Source organism: Protomyctophum parallelum, assembly GCF_964188405.1.
Source record: "Protomyctophum parallelum genome assembly, chromosome: 17".
NCBI classification, from domain to species: domain Eukaryota; kingdom Metazoa; phylum Chordata; class Actinopteri; order Myctophiformes; family Myctophidae; genus Protomyctophum; species Protomyctophum parallelum.
Window position 1 is genome coordinate 29,907,954 of NC_139719.1, and position 20,488 is coordinate 29,928,441.

Here is a 20,488-nt window from a genome sequence, read left to right on the forward strand (position 1 = left end):
AACTAGATAGATAGGCTGACTAATTTGATTTCCAGTGGGAATTAATTATGCGACTGCAATGTAAGTACAAACTGCACTGTGAGCCAACAAGTCTGTCTCGAGAGACTCGAGAGAATCAAGAGGGATTTATTTGTCACTTCTTCACACAGGTACAAGCGGCCTAATGTTGGTGAAACATCATTCACAGAGACTTTGTGAACACAACCATTCACAGAGACTGTGAACACAACAATACAACAAGATAAAAACCAAATAATAATAATACATGTAGAACTGTACAGTATATGATAAACCTCTGAAGTCAGGTATGATATCTTTTAGCAGCAGTGTCAAGAGGCAGAAGGCATACACAAGTATATCAAAAATAACGTACAGTACATATTTCACTTGTCTATATGTGCATTATGCATTTAAAGGTTTGAGCAGCAACATTTCAATGTGTAATTGTGTATGCTTTGTTGCTTATCGACAGCAATGTTTCAACCCCAGTTCATTCAAGCCCATGACATTAGCCTATACACATTGATGATGGCACATACAGTATAGTTATAGTATATGCAAACGTGGAAAAATACTACTCTGACAAGTCCTGATTATCTGGTGCAATAATGAAAAACATGTAATAGTCATGAATTAGGCCAAGTATCTAGGGAATCCCTAGATACTTGGCCTAATTCATGACTATTACACGTTTTTCCATCTGTTTTTCATCTGTGCATATCCCTAGTAGGGATATGTACAGATTAAATACTTGGCCAGTAAAGATGGTGTAATAATGCAAGATTTTGCTCTCTTTGGAAAACACAATTAACTAGATGCGTTGCTTTTCTAATAAAAACATTTCCTCCTCGGTCCGCTCTCTCGGTTCCACCGTTTAGCAGCACTAATGAGCTTCATATGCGAGTCAGTTTTTGATTTGCAGCTGACTTTAGGGAGTAGGAGAGGATGAGGGGAGGGTCAAAGTTCAAACATGATTGATAAGGCTGATCCCAGCAGGGCAGAGCCGGAATGTTCTCTTTGAAACACATGAGTCATCATCGGAAGCGTCTCCATGGAGACTGTCACTGGGCCGTGACCAGCGGCGAGGGGGATTCTGTTCTAAGGTTTTAAAGGGCCTTTTTTGGAGAGAGCACACAGGCTTTCTCCTGTCTGCCACCACGGTTAACACAGATCCACTTTGTGCATTTCAGTCAGACTAGCCATTGATACGCCGGTCAATGATAGAGTCACAGCTAACTTGGCTGGAAGACAGAGAGGTCTGCTGAAACCTCTGATGACGCCGGGCTATTCTGCTGCCAGGTGCCCTGTCGGGGCAGACAGCGTGAGGCGGTACAGGCTGTGCTAGGCCTACTGTCATCAGCCCCATCAATAGATCTGAAATGTCTCTACAGATCTGGTCCAGCACACCAGCCGACACGAGGGCTCAAAAGAAATGGAAACTGGTTTGGTCTGCCCAGTGCTCGTCTGAATGTCAAAAGACAGGTCACCGTTTGTTACCACACAAAACAAAACAGAACAAAAAGAGGGGCTATCCAGCTGATCAAAAACAGCAAGGGAGAAAAACATAAGCAAACCCATGTGAAAAATGTATTGACAGGTGCATGTCATAATATCATTGGTTAAAATGTAGTACCTGCTGATCACAGACAAGTTTTGTTTGACATGAGGTAATTGAGATTGGAAATATATATGTTTTATATTGTTAACCATGTGATTGTGCCCATTACCATTATATAACTACGGTTATGTGCTCAAAGGGTGAAAAACATATTTTTCCTATAGGCTCATCTTTCAAGGTGGTTGGTGGATGGAGGGCGGTTAACTAAAGAGCAGGAACAAACATTGTTGACAACGTAAATTGGAACAGTGCGGGCCAAAGGGCAAAAATGCTTCGAAACGGGACGAGAGGACAAAACACGAAGGGTGCGCCAGACAATTGTGTTCCAAAAACAGAACCATGGAGTCGCAGCTCAGGAATTCCACAGCCTGGAGAGGAGATATCCGCCTCCCAGACACCCCTCAGTCCCTCTGTTCTAAAGCTCTTACGTCATTCTCGACCCATGGTGGCCTCCGGCATTCCCAAAACAGCTGGCTGAAATGCAAACATGCAAACGAAAGGCGCAAACATACTGTACTGTCAAGCTAATACAGATAATAGAATCCTAAACAGTCACTCACACGTGACTGTATGAGCTTGCCGTGCACACACTGTGTACTCACACACTCAAAAGCAGGCAAAAAAGACAAGCTGATGCAGCCATAGAGTAGAGATTTTGTCGTGGGAATACCACTGTTTAGTCTCAGTCAGTACCTGGCACAGGAACAGGGGAATCCCCTTCCTCTATGCTAGGAAGGAAAATATTGCGTGTGTGTGTGTGTGTGTGTGTGTGTGTGTGTGTATGTGTATGTGTATGTGTGTGTGTGTGTGTGTGTGTGTGTGTGTGTCTCGCATGCGGGCCTTTACTGTACCTTTGTTTGTGTGTGTTTGATATGTTTGGGTTACATGGCGCTGGGGTGTTGCTGTGTGCTTCCTTGGGTCATAAATAGCGGACATTATTGAGTGAGCGCATGCACACACACACGCACGCATGCCCACACAGCTGAGGTGTAGAGAAACCCAGGCCTAGGGCTAGAAGGGCTAAACAAAGCCTTGTTCTCCCATCGGTAGACAAGGCCAAAATGTGTCAGTCCTATGACGCATCACATGCTTAACAGGGAATCCCCAAACTGAAGAGGAGAGTGTGAGACAGACAGGGTGCAGGAGTGATATAGAAAACAGTGGGAGAATAGAGATAATGAGAGAAAGAAAAGGAAAGAGTGCAACCAAAAAGTAGCTAAATTGAGACATTCAAGGTGTGTGTGTGCGTGTGTGTGTGTGTGTGTGTGTGTGTGTGTGTGTGTGTGTGTGTGTGTGTGTGTGTGTGTGTGTGTGTGTGTGTGTGTGTGTGAGCACACTATCGTTTGTGATTGAGAGAAAAACATGCCTAGACATGTACAGAAGGAACAAAAATAGCAATGAAAGAAATGGTGCAAGAGAGAGGCCAGATTTATCCATTACAGTATTGACAACACCCATAATATTTGGGACGGTAGCCTGGAGAGATTGTCAACAAATTATGTGGTTGCAGAACTGCATAATAGCCACTTGTTGTTATATTACAAAATATCCTCCTTCGTCACAACCATGAGAACATGGGACAGTCCCGCCCTTCCCTGGGTGCAACCCTTCTGTGGTATAGCCTGGCATATTGGTAGTTCTCTGGAATTTGTGCGGTAGCAAGGACTATAGACAGCTGGAACGGTGCCATGTCATTGGCCCAACCTCCCTTTAGTCAGACCATTACTAACACTATCCCAAACCCTAACCTAACCCTAAACTCACAGGAAGCCATGGGTGATTTTTAACCGTTCGCCCCACTGACCGTTCGCCCCACTGACTGTTTGCCCCACTGTCGCAAAAACCAAGGAGATGTGTGTTGACTTCAGGAGATCCCCTCCAGTTCCCCAGAGCAGTGTTGTCCATGGTGAGCAACTTGACCATGGTGACCACTTACAAATATGTGGGTACTACATTTGACAGCAAGCTGAAATTCGTGAAATGCTGTGTAAGAAAGATCAACAACGCCTATTTTGTTTGAGGCAGCTTGCCAAATTTCAGGTTGATAAATCTCTAATGAAGCTATTCTACAGTGCATTTATTGAGTCAGTTATCTCCTTCTTGTTGTAATGGAAACCTGAACTTAAAAGGATAAAAACCACCTTGGTAGGATTGTGAGAACGGCATCAAAGATAGCCGAAGTTAATTTCTGTAGCCTGGATCAAGTATTTCAAAAACAGTTTCAGTCCATTTGTACGGACAACTCTCACCCCCTCAGCTCTGAGTTCAGGCTGCTTCCTTCTGGCCTTCACCTAAAGGTTCCAGGGGCCACAAGCAATAGGTATGTTCTCCTTCGTGCCTGTGTCTATCCAGGCTTTAAATGCCGATAGGAGGAGGAGGTAACTTGTCGCTTGACTCGCTTGTTGTATGAATTATTATACAACTGTTTTTGTAGTTGTTATGAATTTCAATGCTACACTGATGCCCTGAACTTCCATCCTGTTGTATTGTTTATATGTGTAAAAAGCAAAGCTTTTGCACACCTACGGGCCACAGGTGTGTAGGAGAGGGTACCGTGCGCGTTTCTATGTGGTTCATGTTGTCTGCCCGTTATGCTTTGCTGTCTGTACACCAAATCGTCCTTCGGGGACAAACAAATAAATGAACCTGAACCTGACTGTCAAATTCGACACACACGTTCCTCACCCCCACAGGGAGGGGAGTGCAGTGCCCGGTGTCCGTCGGATAGCCGCTGTCCAGAACCAGCACAAAAGCCTCTGCCCGGGCTCTGGACCTGATCACTCCTATATCATGGAGCTGGCCTGTTCTGACATCGGCATAGACTCCATATTTAGGCATGCCCGACAAAGAACTCCATATATGGGCATAAAAAGGGACACCAACATAATAACTGGGTGGGGCATGCATTTCCAACTTGCATCGTTCCAAGTAGGCCAGAGCACCACTCTAGTATTTGTGAATTCATAATCCACCGACCTGCCATATTTGGGCAAAAATCTGTATGCCGTCATCAACATGACATCAGCGATACACAGGGAGGCCACACTGACAAGTAGAATCTTGTTTCCCAGTAGCCAGTGATGTAACTAGGGTGCGTTTTGCGTCCAAAAACGCACTTTATAGTTTTGGGACGCAATAGAGAATAGACCATCAACCTGTGCGTCCATGGGATGCACTACTGTACTCCCACTGAAAAGAAATCGCGGGGGGAAAAAATGCGGTAAAACAATAATCTACGGAAACGATCATTTTGTATGCCCACATCCGACCTCATCCTATGTTATAAAAAATAAAATCCATGTAGAAATCGTTGTAGAACCACTAATTTGTTGTAACTACATTGTCAACACAGCGCGCCGCCATGTTGCTCAGGCGAGCTCTGACCGGGGAGCGGAGCGCTCCGAGCGCAGCCTCTAGAGTAGACTAGAGCCGTTTAGAGAGAGAGTGACGACAATTGAGTGATCAGTGACGCTTGCAGCCCGTTGCAGCCCCACGAATAAGCAGTGAACGGAGATGTCGCAACTCTCTCAACTAAACCGCGCTGCCTCCGACAGAAAGGGGAACATGTTTTAGCGTGACAAGCAGACCCGATTCACAAACAGACAATGAGTCACTTTAAATGAGCTGTGCTGCAGTGCATTAAATGCACCACTTAAGCTCACTGATTGCACCACATTATTATTATTATTTATATATTTTACATTATTTTGGTGCCATTATATTATTTACTGTTCTGCATACGTTGCACTGTTGTGTTGTTCTGTTTGCATACTTTGCACTGTTGTTGCAAACATCTTTGCAAATATTAAAGTTTTCAGATTTGGAATTGTATTCACTTCTTTCATACATTTCTACATGAATATAACCACATTATAACAATCAAAAATGAAATGATAGTTTAATGCTGCAATTTGTAAAAATGACAAAATGTGACTGACAAAACGTCGCTGAAGTGGGACTCATCAAATGTCCCTGGGACTCATCTACAAGAACATCCCTGCATCCTGGGACTCATTACATTGGAAACCTAATTACATCACTGAGTAGCTGTTATAACAAGGTTACTGAGCCAACAATATATGAAATGGCCTATACATTATGTTTAGATATGTCCTTTGCACAGCTGAGTGTAGGGTTGGTGACAGGTGGGTAGGTGAAGTCTACAATGTGTAAAGGCAGCCCACAAATGCCCTTGACCTAGTTCAGTTTCAAACGGGCCAGTGAGGCTGGGTCATACGTCAATATTATATTGATATCAGGAATATGGGACTAGATGTCATCTGTGGTTGTGGTTATCATTATCATAATATCATGATATGGTTGCCTTTTCCTGTTTTTACTTTTTAACCACTTATGCCCTATTTTACATTCAATTTTTTTAATAAAACCTTCAAAGATAATGGACAGAGTATAATGTTTGTTTTGTCTGTCACTGAGCAAATCAGCATATGATGTTATGTTATGATATCGCGATAATGTAAGTGTTGGTAAAGCACCCCTCACTTCACACGCGTGTGATTTTTTTATATAATCATCAATGATTCTACCAACACAATATCGAGGTATTTGGTCAAACATATTGATATTGACATACTGATTTCATCCATATCCCCCAGTTCTATTGTATATTTTTTATGGATATTCCCTTTGGTTGACTTTCGTTTATACAGTGACATGGGTGTGGCTGGGGCAAACAACAGAGAAAGTCATTCATGGAAATGTAGAGCCATACTTGTTCTCAAGGAGTGGCACAAAGTGGAATCGTCTCGTTTAGTCAGCGTTCCCCTAGCTACAGTATGTCTGCCATTCACACAGAGGGACATTCCACAGTGACAAGGGTTCAAAGTGGTAGGAATGCACTGTGCCGGGCGGGTGCCCGCCACCCGGCATTCTCACCGACGCACCACCTGCTGTCTTGTCGCCTCTGTTGAGACGTTTTGAGGATAGCCCCCGCCCCTCCCTGGGAAATCCCTCCTCAGAGATACACATGCATGCAGAGTGCAGACACAGACACGCATCAAGGTTACTGTTACTGTGTCACGATCATGACATTTTACTTGGCGACTAAAAATGTATTACAATTCTGTTTGCCTTTTAGACTTTGTAAACAAACTTGTACAGGGCAGATGTGGGCATGTATAGAAAATACTTTCAGAATACTTTTACTAATACTAATATTTTAAAAATAGAGGAAAGAGACGATCTACAGTACCAGCTCACATCACATCGCAACATGTAGTTGTGAGCTTGTATTTCTGCGAGTTGTTAGCTTGTATTTGTGTATTTGTGTCTGTCTGTCTGTCTGTCTGTCTGTCTGTTTGTGTATGTGTGGATGCACCCAAATTATATGCTGGTGGGGTGCATCCATGCAACCAAAATGTTAGTCTAGAGCCCTGGGCAAACACAGGGCTATGCAGGCCTACACATTCTGGCCAATCACAATTTGCGTCCTCACTTTCAATCAATGTTTGTGTTTACACAAACCCTCAAAGCTGGACATAGGAGAGGTGCTAGAGCCCCTTAAACAGATTGAAACTCAAAGCTCCAAAGAATACGGTTACAGAGTAATGCCACTACCACAAGGAGCAAGAAATCACAAGCCTAGCATGGCTTCTGTCTCAACTCTGATCACCCTTGAGGTGCATTCAAGGGCTGTAAAATAGTCACGCTCAGGTTTCTAAGATACCGTCGTAGCTAAAGAGCTCCAGAAATTAAATATTCAGGAGCACAGGGCAGATTTCTTAGGAGAATAATCTATGAGAAACTTTAAACATATTCCATGGGAATTTTCAGCGGCATGACAACCAAGACTGGAAAATATACTCCTACACACTGGCTGTTTTGGATTTGAACAACTGCACGGATGTTCATAATGTACTGCTTGAGATAGAGATAAAATTAACCTTATATTCCACGGGGGAAGATTCAGGTATCATGGCACCAAAAACCACAAGAGTCAAGCAGGAACTAAGAAAGTGTCTGAGAAAGTAAGAGCCAAACTAAGATAAGAATACATATTTTTAAAAGATGTTACACAGAGATTTTCACACAGGAAGCGTCACAGACAAGTGGGCAGGTAGGGAGGTCGGAGGTGCGGGCAATCGGACATGTGGAGCAACAAGCGGGCGCAGTCCCATGGAACTGTCATGTTTGTGCTCTCTCCACACACACGCCTGCCCGCAGCAAGAGTTGGATTATGGTCAACTTTCTTCTACGCGACACATGCAGGACAACGACGTCACACCGTTGAAGCAGGCTCTGTGTACGGACTGTATTCACATGAGAGGCGCAGTGCAACCCCTGCTAATCCAAGTGAGAACTCCCCATAGGAAAAGCCCTTTAGACTTGCTTATTCATATTGTTGCCGTTATAAAGGTTTCATATTAACAGCCTGTTAATGTAATATGGTGAAATAACAGTCAAAAAGTGAACTTTACGTTTCCAGTCTTGATGCTTACATAACTAGCTAAGCACCGCACTGTGAGACAGTGAGAGTCAGCCAGTAGGTAGATAGTTTGAGTGTCAAATTAATGTTTTACCTGCAGGAGGTCATCGCTGAGGACTTCAGTTTTCTCCGCTCTGTGGGTCAGAAACACAACAGATTAGCATGAGCACTCAATGCACCAAACTGGCATGTTGTCAATTATTTTTAAATCAAAGTTAAGATTCAACTAAATAGTGTTTACTTTAGTTACGGCATGGTACAGAAGCAGTGCTTGTCTGTATGTATTGTACCCTAAATCTATGTATTTAATTTTGGGTAAGACTGTGTAGGGCTGGACAATTAACCGAAAATACTATATAATCTTGCTTTTGTAGGTTAATTGAATAATCAAGAAGTATATCAACATGAAGAAATTGTCTTATTTTCCAATAAATTGTTTTATAATCGACTAAATCGGTTTGTCTGATTAACCACAAGGCTGCCCTATATAATACGTTATACAATGGTGGCATACTTTTTTTAAAATATATATAATCGTTCATGAATCGTAATAAAGGCAAAAGTAAGTGTGATATTGATGTGAAGTCAAATCGCCCAGATCCATATTGATGACATCATGATGTTGCTCACAAACTGCATACCTACCTAGTAACTTGCCATCCCTAGCTACAGATTGCACAGGTAAGCCAGAACACTATTTGACCCTTTCTTCTTGTTCAAACAAAACTGATTATTCTGACTCATTGAGGAATGATGACAGATTCATGCTTACAGTATGCATGTATTGTACTGTGCTGTGGACAACAGTTATCTGTGACATCAAATGCCACATGTCACTCCACCTACAGAATAGCTGAATATAGGAGCGCCCCTCAAAAAAGCACCAAACAATCACCCACATAAAGAGTGCGTCAACTTCAAGGACTTCATTTCTGCTGTGTGGTCTTCTTGGTCTATGTAAAAACATATACGTACTACATGCGGGCGTCAGGACACTGGTGTCAGGTCCAGAAAGTCTAAATTCCACACTAAGCTTTAACAGTGGTTATAAACCATGGTTAGGTATTAATATGGGCATTCCTGGGAACATTTAAACACAGGCCAGTACACTGCAGCTCAATGTCATCACAAAGTGAAAACGCAAAGATTAGCGATATACAAAAGCAGGAGTTACATCATTTCACCAGATGCAGGTCTGCCAAGAAAGTATCACCAGAAATGATTAGTGTGATTTTAGAGGGTGCAATAAAGCAGTTACAGTAGTATAGTCACGTATCTGGTTGACTCAACATGACACCTCTGTGAATGCACTTGCAAGAAGTAGTCATTATCATTATGTTATTTATCATCAGATAACATATTTTACCCCTTTATGCCAATGAATTCCTCCCCAAAGACATTTGTGTTGTTGCTGCTGTTGTATCCTGCCAGTGAGGAGCCCCCACCGGGAGGTCATAGAGCCTTTGTCCTACTCCTCCCGCCCAACACTCCCTGCGGACAGGTGCCGCCCTAGCCCATAGGAATATGTGCAGTGACACCCTCTCTACCCCAAACACGGGCCAAACAAACAACCTCTGCAGTGGTCGGCAGGCATTTTACCACTGCGTTACCTGAGTGCACATGTTTTGATTTTCTATGAAGTTTTTGAAGTGTGACTGCCTGCCCCAATTTGCCTTAGCTATCCCTTGCAATGTCATTGTCACTATTGCACATGTTGCTAACGGTGAAACAATTTATTGTGCAGTCCTAGTTACTACATGGGGCAGAATTGGAGTTGCACAATTACACCTACCTACGATCAGATGATTTTAGCAAACGATTGTAATCATAATTCAAGTATTATTGTTTAATGGTAATACTGTGAATAGTGTATACAGTTAAATATAAATTCTACCATAAAAAAGTTGCTTACAGCTTGTACACAACTGAATCATATTGTGAAACTCTGTGGAGAATATGCAGAACAGTCTTTACCACACACAGCCAGCATCAGGTTAAATCTGTAGCTCAACCACTTCCCGCTATCACTCATACTCTTCTCGCCCTAAATGGTTCACTCGCATAAAAGCCTAAATTATAATTTACAGAGGAAGAGACAACATGAATTCCATGCAAGTCTTCACATTAGCGGACTGTGCTGACTCATCAGTCAGTGCCACATTAAAAGCCTCTCTTCCTCAACTAGTTTAGAGAGAGGCCCACATTTTCTCTCTACAGCTGGGTGGGTGGTCTAGACAGCTGACTGATGGACAGTCAAAGACTGCTACACCTAATCAGCGTTCCACCAGAATGGGTTTTTGTAGGCTGCCGATTTGCAGGCTGTTGATAATTTGTGTCAATATCAATCCTTAAGTGTTATTTCCATGACAATGCAAGGGTTTAATGTCTGAAGGTCCGGCTATGCCAAAACCTACAGTATTGCTAGGTTGCCAGGTTGGACAAGTCTCGAAAGGATGACCTCAATATTAGTGTAGTCCCTTTCCTTTGCTGTGCTGCCATTAACTGGTTGTTAATATTACTATAGCTCCAGTCCACCATTAGGAAAAGTTTATCAGGCATGCAAGTGTGGCCTACCTATGTCAGTATGAACATAGGTTCATCGTTATGTACATAAAGAGGAAAAAACGGTTTCCAAACTTTGTGCCAATCTGCAGCAAGAAAACTAATGAAGAAATCTCCATTAGCGTCATGGCAAAGTTTCAGCAATTTCTTGGGCATCAATCCAAATTACAAAATGTAGGTCAACGCAACCAGGCTGTGTTTGTAGAGGTTTTCAATAGTCAAACTGAAGCACATTTCACGTGACTTCGAGTTGCACAGACAGATTTTTTCCAGCACATGTTTCAGCAATGTACCACCTAACACAAAAACCAAACCCCTCTTAAAATTATTCTGCGATAGGGCTAAGCGTTTGTGAAACCATATACATACATAGCCTTTTCCATGCCTTTTAAAGGACATCCCTGACCAAATAAAACTACATTTTACTCTGACCATTCTCAAAGATAACCAGAAGCTTCATGAAAACTGCAAACAGTACAAGCCTCCATACACCTATATTTGTCTTGAATTCAACAAGTTGTGTTTTGCCATAAGCCACAGCTGGCAGGCCTGACAGTGTCCCTGCACACAGGCCCTGCCACCCAGCCCTCCCTCCCCTCTTCTGAGCCTATAAATAGTAGGCTAATAGTTGGGTTTGGAGAGGTCAGACAGATTAGATTAGTTAAAGGGAGAAGGGGCTGGGAAACTGCTCTAATGGCTTATCAACACCGTCCGTCACACAGACTCGAGACCAGGCCAGCTTTGCTACCGTGTAGTGGAATAAAAGTCGTGTGTGATTTTGATCTGCCTTTTTGCGCTTGTGACATGTGAAGATTATTGGGGGGTTTAAAACCCGTAGGTCCGTAGTTTTCAATTTAAAAAAAAAGTGTTTTGATGCACTGTCTCGGAAAGTCGGAATCTGTCATCCATCTTGGATCTCTACTCGATTGTAACTGGCAGTCAGGGCTGCGCAGCCAGTTGCACTCATTGGGGAAGACGAGGAGAGATCCAAGATGGATGACAGATTCCGAGATAGAGTGGATCAAAACACTTTTTTTATTGTAAACTACAGACCTACGGGTTTTAAACGCAGGACGTAGGCCGACCTGACAAGTGGGGCATCCGGGTAAGAACCTTAGATTTTGCATTTGTATATGTTGAGAGCAATTCTAGGTCCGGGGGGAAAAGTCCTCTGAACAATGGGTAATGATAGCTTAGACTCTCGTAGATTGAAAATGTCAGAATAGAAGAAATACATCTACGAGATTCTAAATCTTAGGCTAACCTAATCCCGTCCCTAACCGCAAGCACGATGCAACGCATGTCGGGAGCAAAGCATTTGTAGTAATCCAGCAATCCAGTCAAACCCTAGTCAAACACACCGACTACACTATTTTTCCTGCCATAGAGTGCACATTTCAAATTGTGATACTGTATCTACTACAAATACTATTAACATTGTGTGACTGGAGTTTCTTCCAGCTGTGAAGTGTCAGTTTAACCTGTGACTGTTGTGCCTGGCGTGACAGATGCTGCCAAATGGCTTCATGTTGCTTGACATGGGAGCACTCAGCACGTCAGTAATTCACAAGCATTTGAAAGGCACTTTTCACTGCATAAAGCCTGGTTTGGTTCCCATTTACTGTTCAGTACTCGGATTCAGACTGGAGCTCGTGCACTATCCTGTAATGTAAAATGTAATGACAAAAACTTGATATTGGAATCCATCTTTTGTCATCAACAGCAGTAGCTACTCAATAAGTTTAATTCATCTTAATTGCGTTTGTTAGTTAGTACCATGCCATGCCTAAAAGCCTGGAGGGATGTGATTGGCTAGTTCATTGTTAGGCCAACTGAGGATAATGCTGTAACTTCATCACTTTCAGTCTATGCATCCGTGCGTGGTACATGGGGAGTACCAGTCAATCAGTCAGAGATATGGACTCACTGAGATATGGCCGATCAGTATTCCAAGCTGACCTACATGATTATAGTTTCCACAAACATATTGGTTAGTGCACTGTTTCCCAAACACTGGGTCGGGACTCGGGACCCATTTGTGGGTCGCGACGCGGACACATTGTTATGGGTTTCAGTAATTTCATGAAGAAATAAAAGAAGAATCTAATAAATTCTATAAATTAGAACAAATATTTAAGGAGTAGTGAAAATAGCCAATCTACAAGCTCACAACGCTGCGCGAAGCGTCGCCTTGTGAGCTGGTAGATCTGCTATTTTCACTACTTTGGGTTGTGGGCGAATATCTAATTTCTGTTTTGGGTCACGGGATATAAACATTTGAACCACTGGGTTAGTGCATAATTGCATATGTATTTTTATCAGAAGGCTAACATAACTCATACACCGAAGGCCATATATCACAGCCATAATGACATGAGCAGACAAGCACAACAAAGTAAACAGCCTGGAATTTGTACTTAATAACACTACAGTACACACACAGTGACACAGTTATAAATCATACATGGACAACAGGATCTCACGCAGTGCCTTGGGCTATAAATACTTTGAAGAATCGGTGAATGTAATGTTAAATGCACCCTTTATCATCACATTATCTATATTGTGGCACTGGCATTCACTTCAGCCAGAAATAGTGTGATAGGTTTTGTAGTACTAGTCAATAGGTTGAATGAATAACTTTGATCCACATGCTGGATAAAAGGAGCTGTGAACAGACCACAGCAAGACCCAGTGCGAAAAAAAGAGAAGAATTAAGAAAAAGGTCTGTAAGTATGAATGAACTATAGTAACCTTGTGACAGTGGTGGTGGACAGCTGCTTTCAATTACAACACAAGAGACGGAGAAAGAGAAACCAAGACTGACTGGTGGGAGAGAGAGAGAGAGAGATACATGGCATGGGGGTGAAAGGGCCCAGTGTGCCAAACCAGAACCGTCAAGTGCAGGAGCATTTTTCTGGAGGGATGCCCCGAGCCAAGCTGACGTCTAACATGTACCAGAGAGAGGATCTGCAAGCTGACAGATCTTCAGGAACCAATAGACTGGAGGGAGGATATCTGAGCCACATTGGCCATAATAAGAACAGTGGAGGATACAGAATACAGACACACACAGACACACACACACACACACACACACAGCGTGAAGCTAGAATTTGTGTTCTGGTTTACACTCGCATCATGTTCAACAGCTGACTGTCCAAGCAGCTCATGCTGAAAACTGAACCTGCCCTTCTCTCTGGGCACAAACGAAACACTATGGGTCACAGACTACGAGCGTGATTTGGTCATTGATCCAGTTTCAGTGTGCTTGGGATCACAGTATTAAAACAACTGCATAGGAGAGGGACACCGTAACCCAGAGGCACAAAAAGGCACTAAAGACAAACATTAAACCTGTATATAAGAGGCGCTAGCTAGCGCCCCTCAAAAATGTGTTTTGCAAATATCGGCCTCTTAGTGGCGCTATAACTGGCCTATATGAGAACTTTGGGGCAGAGGTTCAGCTCTGGCATCCAGGAAGTGTATGTGCAGAGTTTGGCTGCGATCAAGCCAACGGTTCACAGACGGACACACGGACAGACGGACATAGTGCAAAACATACTCTCCCCATGCCTTCGGCCTGGTGGAGACAACAACAATTGTTTTGGTCCACATCAGCTGAACCAGCGTGAATGTGGAGTTGACCCCACTGCAGGCGACTGTACGGTGTGGCAGGCATAACGGTAGCAGGGAGTGTACTAGTCTCTGGAGAAAGTCACTGTGTCAGTGTGTGGCTGATAACTCCCAATGGTAGCCATGGAGACCTACTATCAAAGGGGGGGAGGGGGGGGTAAGTGAACACCGTGACCATAAGAAGAATACAACAACTGTTACCAGGCCACGGCACACAATCAATAGGGATACAGAAGAGTAGGTGGGGCCCTGTCTGTTGTTGGCAGCTCAAGGCTCATAAGGTAATGGATACTGGGGGCAGATGAAAGGGGAACAGGAGAGTAATTGAGTGACTCCAGCAGCTCTTTGGTTTTAAGTAGCCTAGTGCCCTAGTATAGGGTTTATATAGTTGTATGGGCTATTAGGGTTACATTAGGCTTGGGCTGTAGCAGTCTCTGACATTAGAGAGAGAACTGGAGCGGTGTCAACCGTGTCATCCAGTGTTTCTTGTAAGCAAGCACGGCTAATGGGGTTGTAGTTCATCCGAATTCTAGTATTGTCATCATGAGCAATATAACGTCTCTCATGCATCATGACTGACACACCTCATCTCCCTTGAGGCCCAGGCGGGGTGAGAAACACCCAAAAGGAGCCGAGATACCTGACTGAGATCATCAGAACCGTTCCTGGTGCCTTGCTGTTTTAGTCAAGAACTACCCAGTTCTACCAGATAGGCAATGTTTTGTGAGAGTATCAGTATGTCTCAATAATTAGAATACTTAACTATACCAATGTAATAAAGGTGCTGTATTTTTCAACACTTAATTTAAAATCCAAACACATTACTAACCTTGGAAATAAAACATTCAAATCCAAGCATTTTCATGGGTTTCAAGCACCTGCATGAGCTCTGACATGTCAAACATTACTCATCAGTTCATCTATGCAGGTGAGTGACTTTAGTAAAGTCCCTGGTCTTCACACGTGACGACTACAAATCTTATCTTCAGATTTACCGCGGCATGACTTCGACAAGCTTCTAATCAGCTGCCTATTTAAACTGTGATTGGTCCTAACCGCATGATGAGTTGATGACTTCCTCAGCTACTGTTAAAGATATCAAAGGGGCAGAGGGATTTCCTGACAAACAGATGGTATGGTCACCATCTCAGACTAGCTCGAATCTATCCTGTTAAATAGGCAGACTAAACAAGTTGATCTCATCGTGTCTTCTGGAGTTGTTTGTCTCTGTGTGAGTGTGTGTACACCCCACCCTACCCCAAGTCTATATACAGTACTAAAATAAATCAACAAAAATAATTTATTTATCGACTAATAGTCAATAGTTAACCTTTTAACTTTTCAGGTTAGTGAGGTTGAGAACTTTACAAGAAATGTAGATGGGAAAAAGCATAACATAATAAACATATTAATTGACACACCACTCCTTTACATGGCTATGTGTGTCCAAAAACCTGCCTACAGTTAGTTAATCTACACAGCTGTCCTCTACAGCTCAGGTTTGATCTCATCAAGTTTTGGGGGGGAATGTCAATCTCAAGATTAAACAATAGCATGAATGTGTGTTAGCACAGGGCTAAGCAGCAGGGTGTTGCTGATTATAGAAACATCCTTCAGATGTAGAGAATGCAATTAGTTTAACCTGGCATGTTGTTTTCACCAACTCTCTACCTAATGTTTTCTTTCTTACAAACACACATGCGCACGCAATCTCTGTTTCAAGAATTCTCTCTCTCTCTCTCTCTCTCTCACCAAGCACTTTTCTGGGAGGCCATTTCCTGTTTGTAGAAGAAGGGGAGATTTCCTCTGAGCGGCTGGACACAGTGTTCTGCCTTCGCACAATCACAGGAACCCAGGGGGAGGACTGAAGGACCCCCCCATTCAAACGTTAGTAGACGAGCACTGGCTTCTTGTAGGCATCAGGCACACACATACGACACAATGTACTTGACAATAGCCTGCCATATTTACTTGCTTAATCGGTCCAAGTACTCACAGGCAAGCAATTGCTCAGGAAGGTATTGGCCTGTGTGCACAGCAGCTACTGTGCACCCTCATGCATATATTATTTACTCTTAAACACACACTGAAATGTGTACCGCACATGCACGTGTATGAGTGCATAAGTTGTATGTACACACAAGCAAGCATACAGGTATTCATGTGCATTGTGCATGCATATGCTGTATATAGTAAATACAAGCAGACACAAATATACTCAAACAGAAACTTCTGCTTTCTGCATTGCACACCAGACTCCTGTCCCGGTTCATTGCTGGTAAAATACAGTCAGGAAATGATGAGTATTCCAGCAGCCCTGCTACCATTGATCCTGAGGCCATGGCTGTGGAGTGGAGCACTGATGCAGATTCACTCTGTAGACTGTGCAGATAAGGTTACAGTCAAATAAACAGCAGGATTAGCAAAGGGAAACAGCAACTCTTTTATGTGAGTGCATCTCTGCCAACTCCACGTTGACTTTGCCAATCCAATGACTCAAATTGCTATGCATAACAACCAATGATGATTCAAATTGCTTTGCATAACAACAAATAAATAAGCTTAGTAGTAGAGAAAGATGCTAGGGTTGTATTCTCAAACTAACCTTTAACCAGTTGAGTTTAATACAAATTAGTAAATAGCCCTTGTGCCATTTATGGGCCAGTACCAGATAGTGTAGGAACTAGGAACCTGGCTTTACTGTTGGAGGGTAAGATCAGGTATGGAATTATGTTATGAAGTAGCCACATCCCATCACAAGTTTAATTGAATTATGCCCCATGACACGGGCAAACAGCAATGTTATGGTATAAACAGAAAACTTCCCTTAGAGACAAGGAAGGGGGTTTTGACCACCAAGTGTCACTGTTGCGCAGGCTAACACGGACGCAAGCACACACTAGTACAGCACCACTCAGTTCAGACGACAGACGGGTCAGATTTTTTTATTTGCATGACACGTTTCGCTGTTGGCTTTGTCAGTGCTACGAATCACGATATAGCATTATTATGGTGTTCCCATCTTAAACCGCTCCCCCACATTACGGCAGCTCTCAATACTGTTTAATGCATAGGCTACACTCATGATGTTTAGATTAATTCTGCCTCACATTTAAATGTTTGTTTTTTTGTTTTTTGCATTTTATGTATATATTAGTAAGACACTCTTGATGAAGGGAGGGACTGAAACGTCTGTGAATTTGAATAAAAACAAAGGCTGCTGAGCAAGAGCAGTGTGCAGGATCTTTTGTTCATGAAAAAATATATATTTTGAGCGGTGCCATTACGCGGTGCCATTACGCAGCTATGTGTGACTGTGTGTCCACGTGTATGTCCCTGTGTTCGAGCAAGGAAAGCTACAACACGGTAACTCATTTCTCGACCGTTTCGGATGCGGGAAGGCTCGCCAGAACTGGTCTGGCACCCTAGGCGCGTTCCTGGGGTTGTGGATGTTCTGGGGACCCCCCGGGGAACCCCACATGGTAAAGGTCCTTGCAGTCTTTTGGAAAACCGACGCTGCTAAAAATCCAAAAAACGCAGCAGTGTGCAGGGACCTTTACTCGTGCTTCGGTTTTCACTGTCAACCGCATCTGCAATGAATGAAGTGGATGTGTCAATACTTCCTTTGCATGGCTCCTATATTAAAATTGGCTAATGGGAGGACCGGCAGGAGGGCCGGCAGTCGGACCGTGGCCACATCACTTAACAATTAACATAATCATAAACAAACCATGACCATCTCACTACGAAAACAAACCAGTAAGCTTCAGGATGCCCAGTTTCATAGTGTTCAACAGATACCGATACCTGCACACCATTCTGGGAGACTGGGACATATTCTTCGTGTTCACTACAAGAATTTGTGTCACAGATATACATATATCATCAAAAATGTTAATATTTTGATAACTTGATGTATTAAATATTTAATTTAAATATGTAATACCTCAATATGGGCTGCCTGCATATCTGGTACCATGCTGTGCAGGGCTGACAGGTGCTAAATACTGTTGGATCCCACATGCTTGCACCCAGAGTCCCAGACACATTCATGCATGTATTCAAAATTTCACACACTCGTCTCTGGCTGACACACACATGCACACAGCTGGCAAGGTTGAGGTTCACGTGATAATAACATCCTCTGACAGCTCAGTGCTGTGCTATACATAATGTGTGTCTCCCTCCTGTCCTCCCATACAGGGCAGGGCTTATAATTTCTCTACTCTCTTTCTCGACATAATTATCAGCATAAGAACATTTGTAGAGCCAGATGGATATATCAGATTGACTGATTATATTTCAGTCATAATTTGCCTCATTTTTCACATTAATAGTGCACAATATGCAGCAGACAATGTGTCCTGATTTTTTAAGGGGCACTAACTACCCCCTTCTATAAACCGCTTTTGTCCCCACACGTCTCAAGATTTGCCATTGACAATGAAAGGGGAATTCCAGTCAAATGTCTGCTAAATCTTGTCCCCGCCCGTCTCAATATTTGCCATTGACAATGAACGGAGAAATTACGTCAGAATTCCGCTAAATATGACGTAAATCAAACATCAAACATCAAACCATTGACATTTAATGGAAAACTTAAGTTATATGTATTGTAAACGAGCAAATTGGCTAACCAATCACATGTTGGTGGGAGCGCTTGGCCAATAAGGGACCACCTTATGTACCTTATGTAGCAATGTCAAATGTCCGCTAACATAAATTGATGTACAATGACAAGAGCGCCCCTCATTTCACACAGGTGTGATTTTTTTAAGTAGATCAAAACAAAACAAAACTGCACATCTGACCGCTATGCCCAATATGGACATATATGCCCATAATATGGGACCAACCGAGCGTATCGACAAGCCATTCATCCTAGGGGAAACACTGCAATAATGGGTGGTCTAGGTCTCTCCAAAACCAGGATGATCAGACCCCAAAATCTGGCACTGGTCGGGCTCTAAACATTTACAAATATGCCAACTAGACCCCCTGTCCCAATGATCAGAAGTTCCCCCAATCCATGAGTGACATCGGAAAGTAGTATAGTTTCAAAGTGAAACCCTTTATTGGGAAAACAAAACTCTCAATCTCTCAATCAATCTTCTGAATGTTTATCAGTTATTTAAAAAAGAAGATATCATCACTCTGCCATCTGCTTAATCTGCATAATCTTTTAGGGCAGTATCACAGACAGGGAGCAATAGTCAGCTGATACTTATCTATGTAGCTTTTAAAGACATTACATTATTTGATGCGTTGGGTTGAAGGTCCTCCTCAAATTGCCACTATGAAGTGTATATGAAACTTGAGTGAAAGTATGCCTTGGAATTGTAATAATAGCTCATAAATTAGTCCTGTTGCATTATGTTTGTGTAGTTAAGTTTCATTCATTTTCCTTCTAAAGAAATATAATTTGTTGCAGAGTGCAGTATAGCCCCATATGTGCCCTCTCCCTACGCTGAGGGAACATACTGGGGCTAAGTGCAGTATAGGTTTTACATAAGGAATTTGCCCTGACAAGTGACACATGGGACAAAATGACAGCCCACAATTGGATGATTAATAAGACTACAGGCAAAGCACATGACATCATCATGGAAATGAGATCTCACATACAGTGCAGCATGACATTGCAGAACATAGCTTAATTCAAAATTCAGATTACATTAGACTCAAAATAATTAGGCTAGTCTTGGCAAGACTGTCTTGTCAAAGTTGTTTGCTAGTCTTCCCACTGATATTGGTCTGTCCTTGAACCTAAACTGGTGATACAAGTTAAGTTAGCATTCCGAATATGAGCTTATGTTGACCAACATCTCAACGTTGTTTTATTATGGCCATCACTGTCTCCATATGGATGGGCTGGGATGGACAGCTGGCCATTAGGCTACTTGAGATGTGCGTTGCTGATGACGATGAAATCTGATTACTCATCAAGTTGCATCAAGCTGTCCGAGTGCAGTGTGCGCTCACAGCTCACTCATGCACACAAACATAGTAGCCTAAAGCAAATGCATCCCCCACATCAGCGATATTAAAAGCCGTCCCAACCTTAATGAGTTGCTGACTGTCAGTAAATAAAACCAAATACACTAATACAGCATATGTGTTGAGTTGACACTGCAGCATTCTATTTCTAATGGACACACGGACGCTTCTTTGTTGCCATTTTATAGATATAGACTGTAGTGTAGGATATATAAAACAGTTTAAAAAAG

At 42.7% G+C, this 20,488-nt stretch overlaps 1 protein-coding gene across 4 annotated transcripts in view; it reads right to left on the minus strand.

Annotated features, from left to right (window-relative positions):
- Positions 1-20,488, minus strand: part of arhgap17a (Rho GTPase activating protein 17a) — a 44,838-nt gene that overhangs the window by 23,611 nt on the left and 739 nt on the right. For all 4 annotated transcript variants that reach the window (XM_083787896.1, XM_083787898.1, XM_083787895.1 and 1 more), the window contains exon 2: positions 8,158-8,197. In XM_083787896.1, coding sequence (XP_083644022.1) covers positions 8,158-8,197 — 40 coding nt within the window. The remainder of the gene's footprint in view (positions 1-8,157; positions 8,198-20,488) is intronic.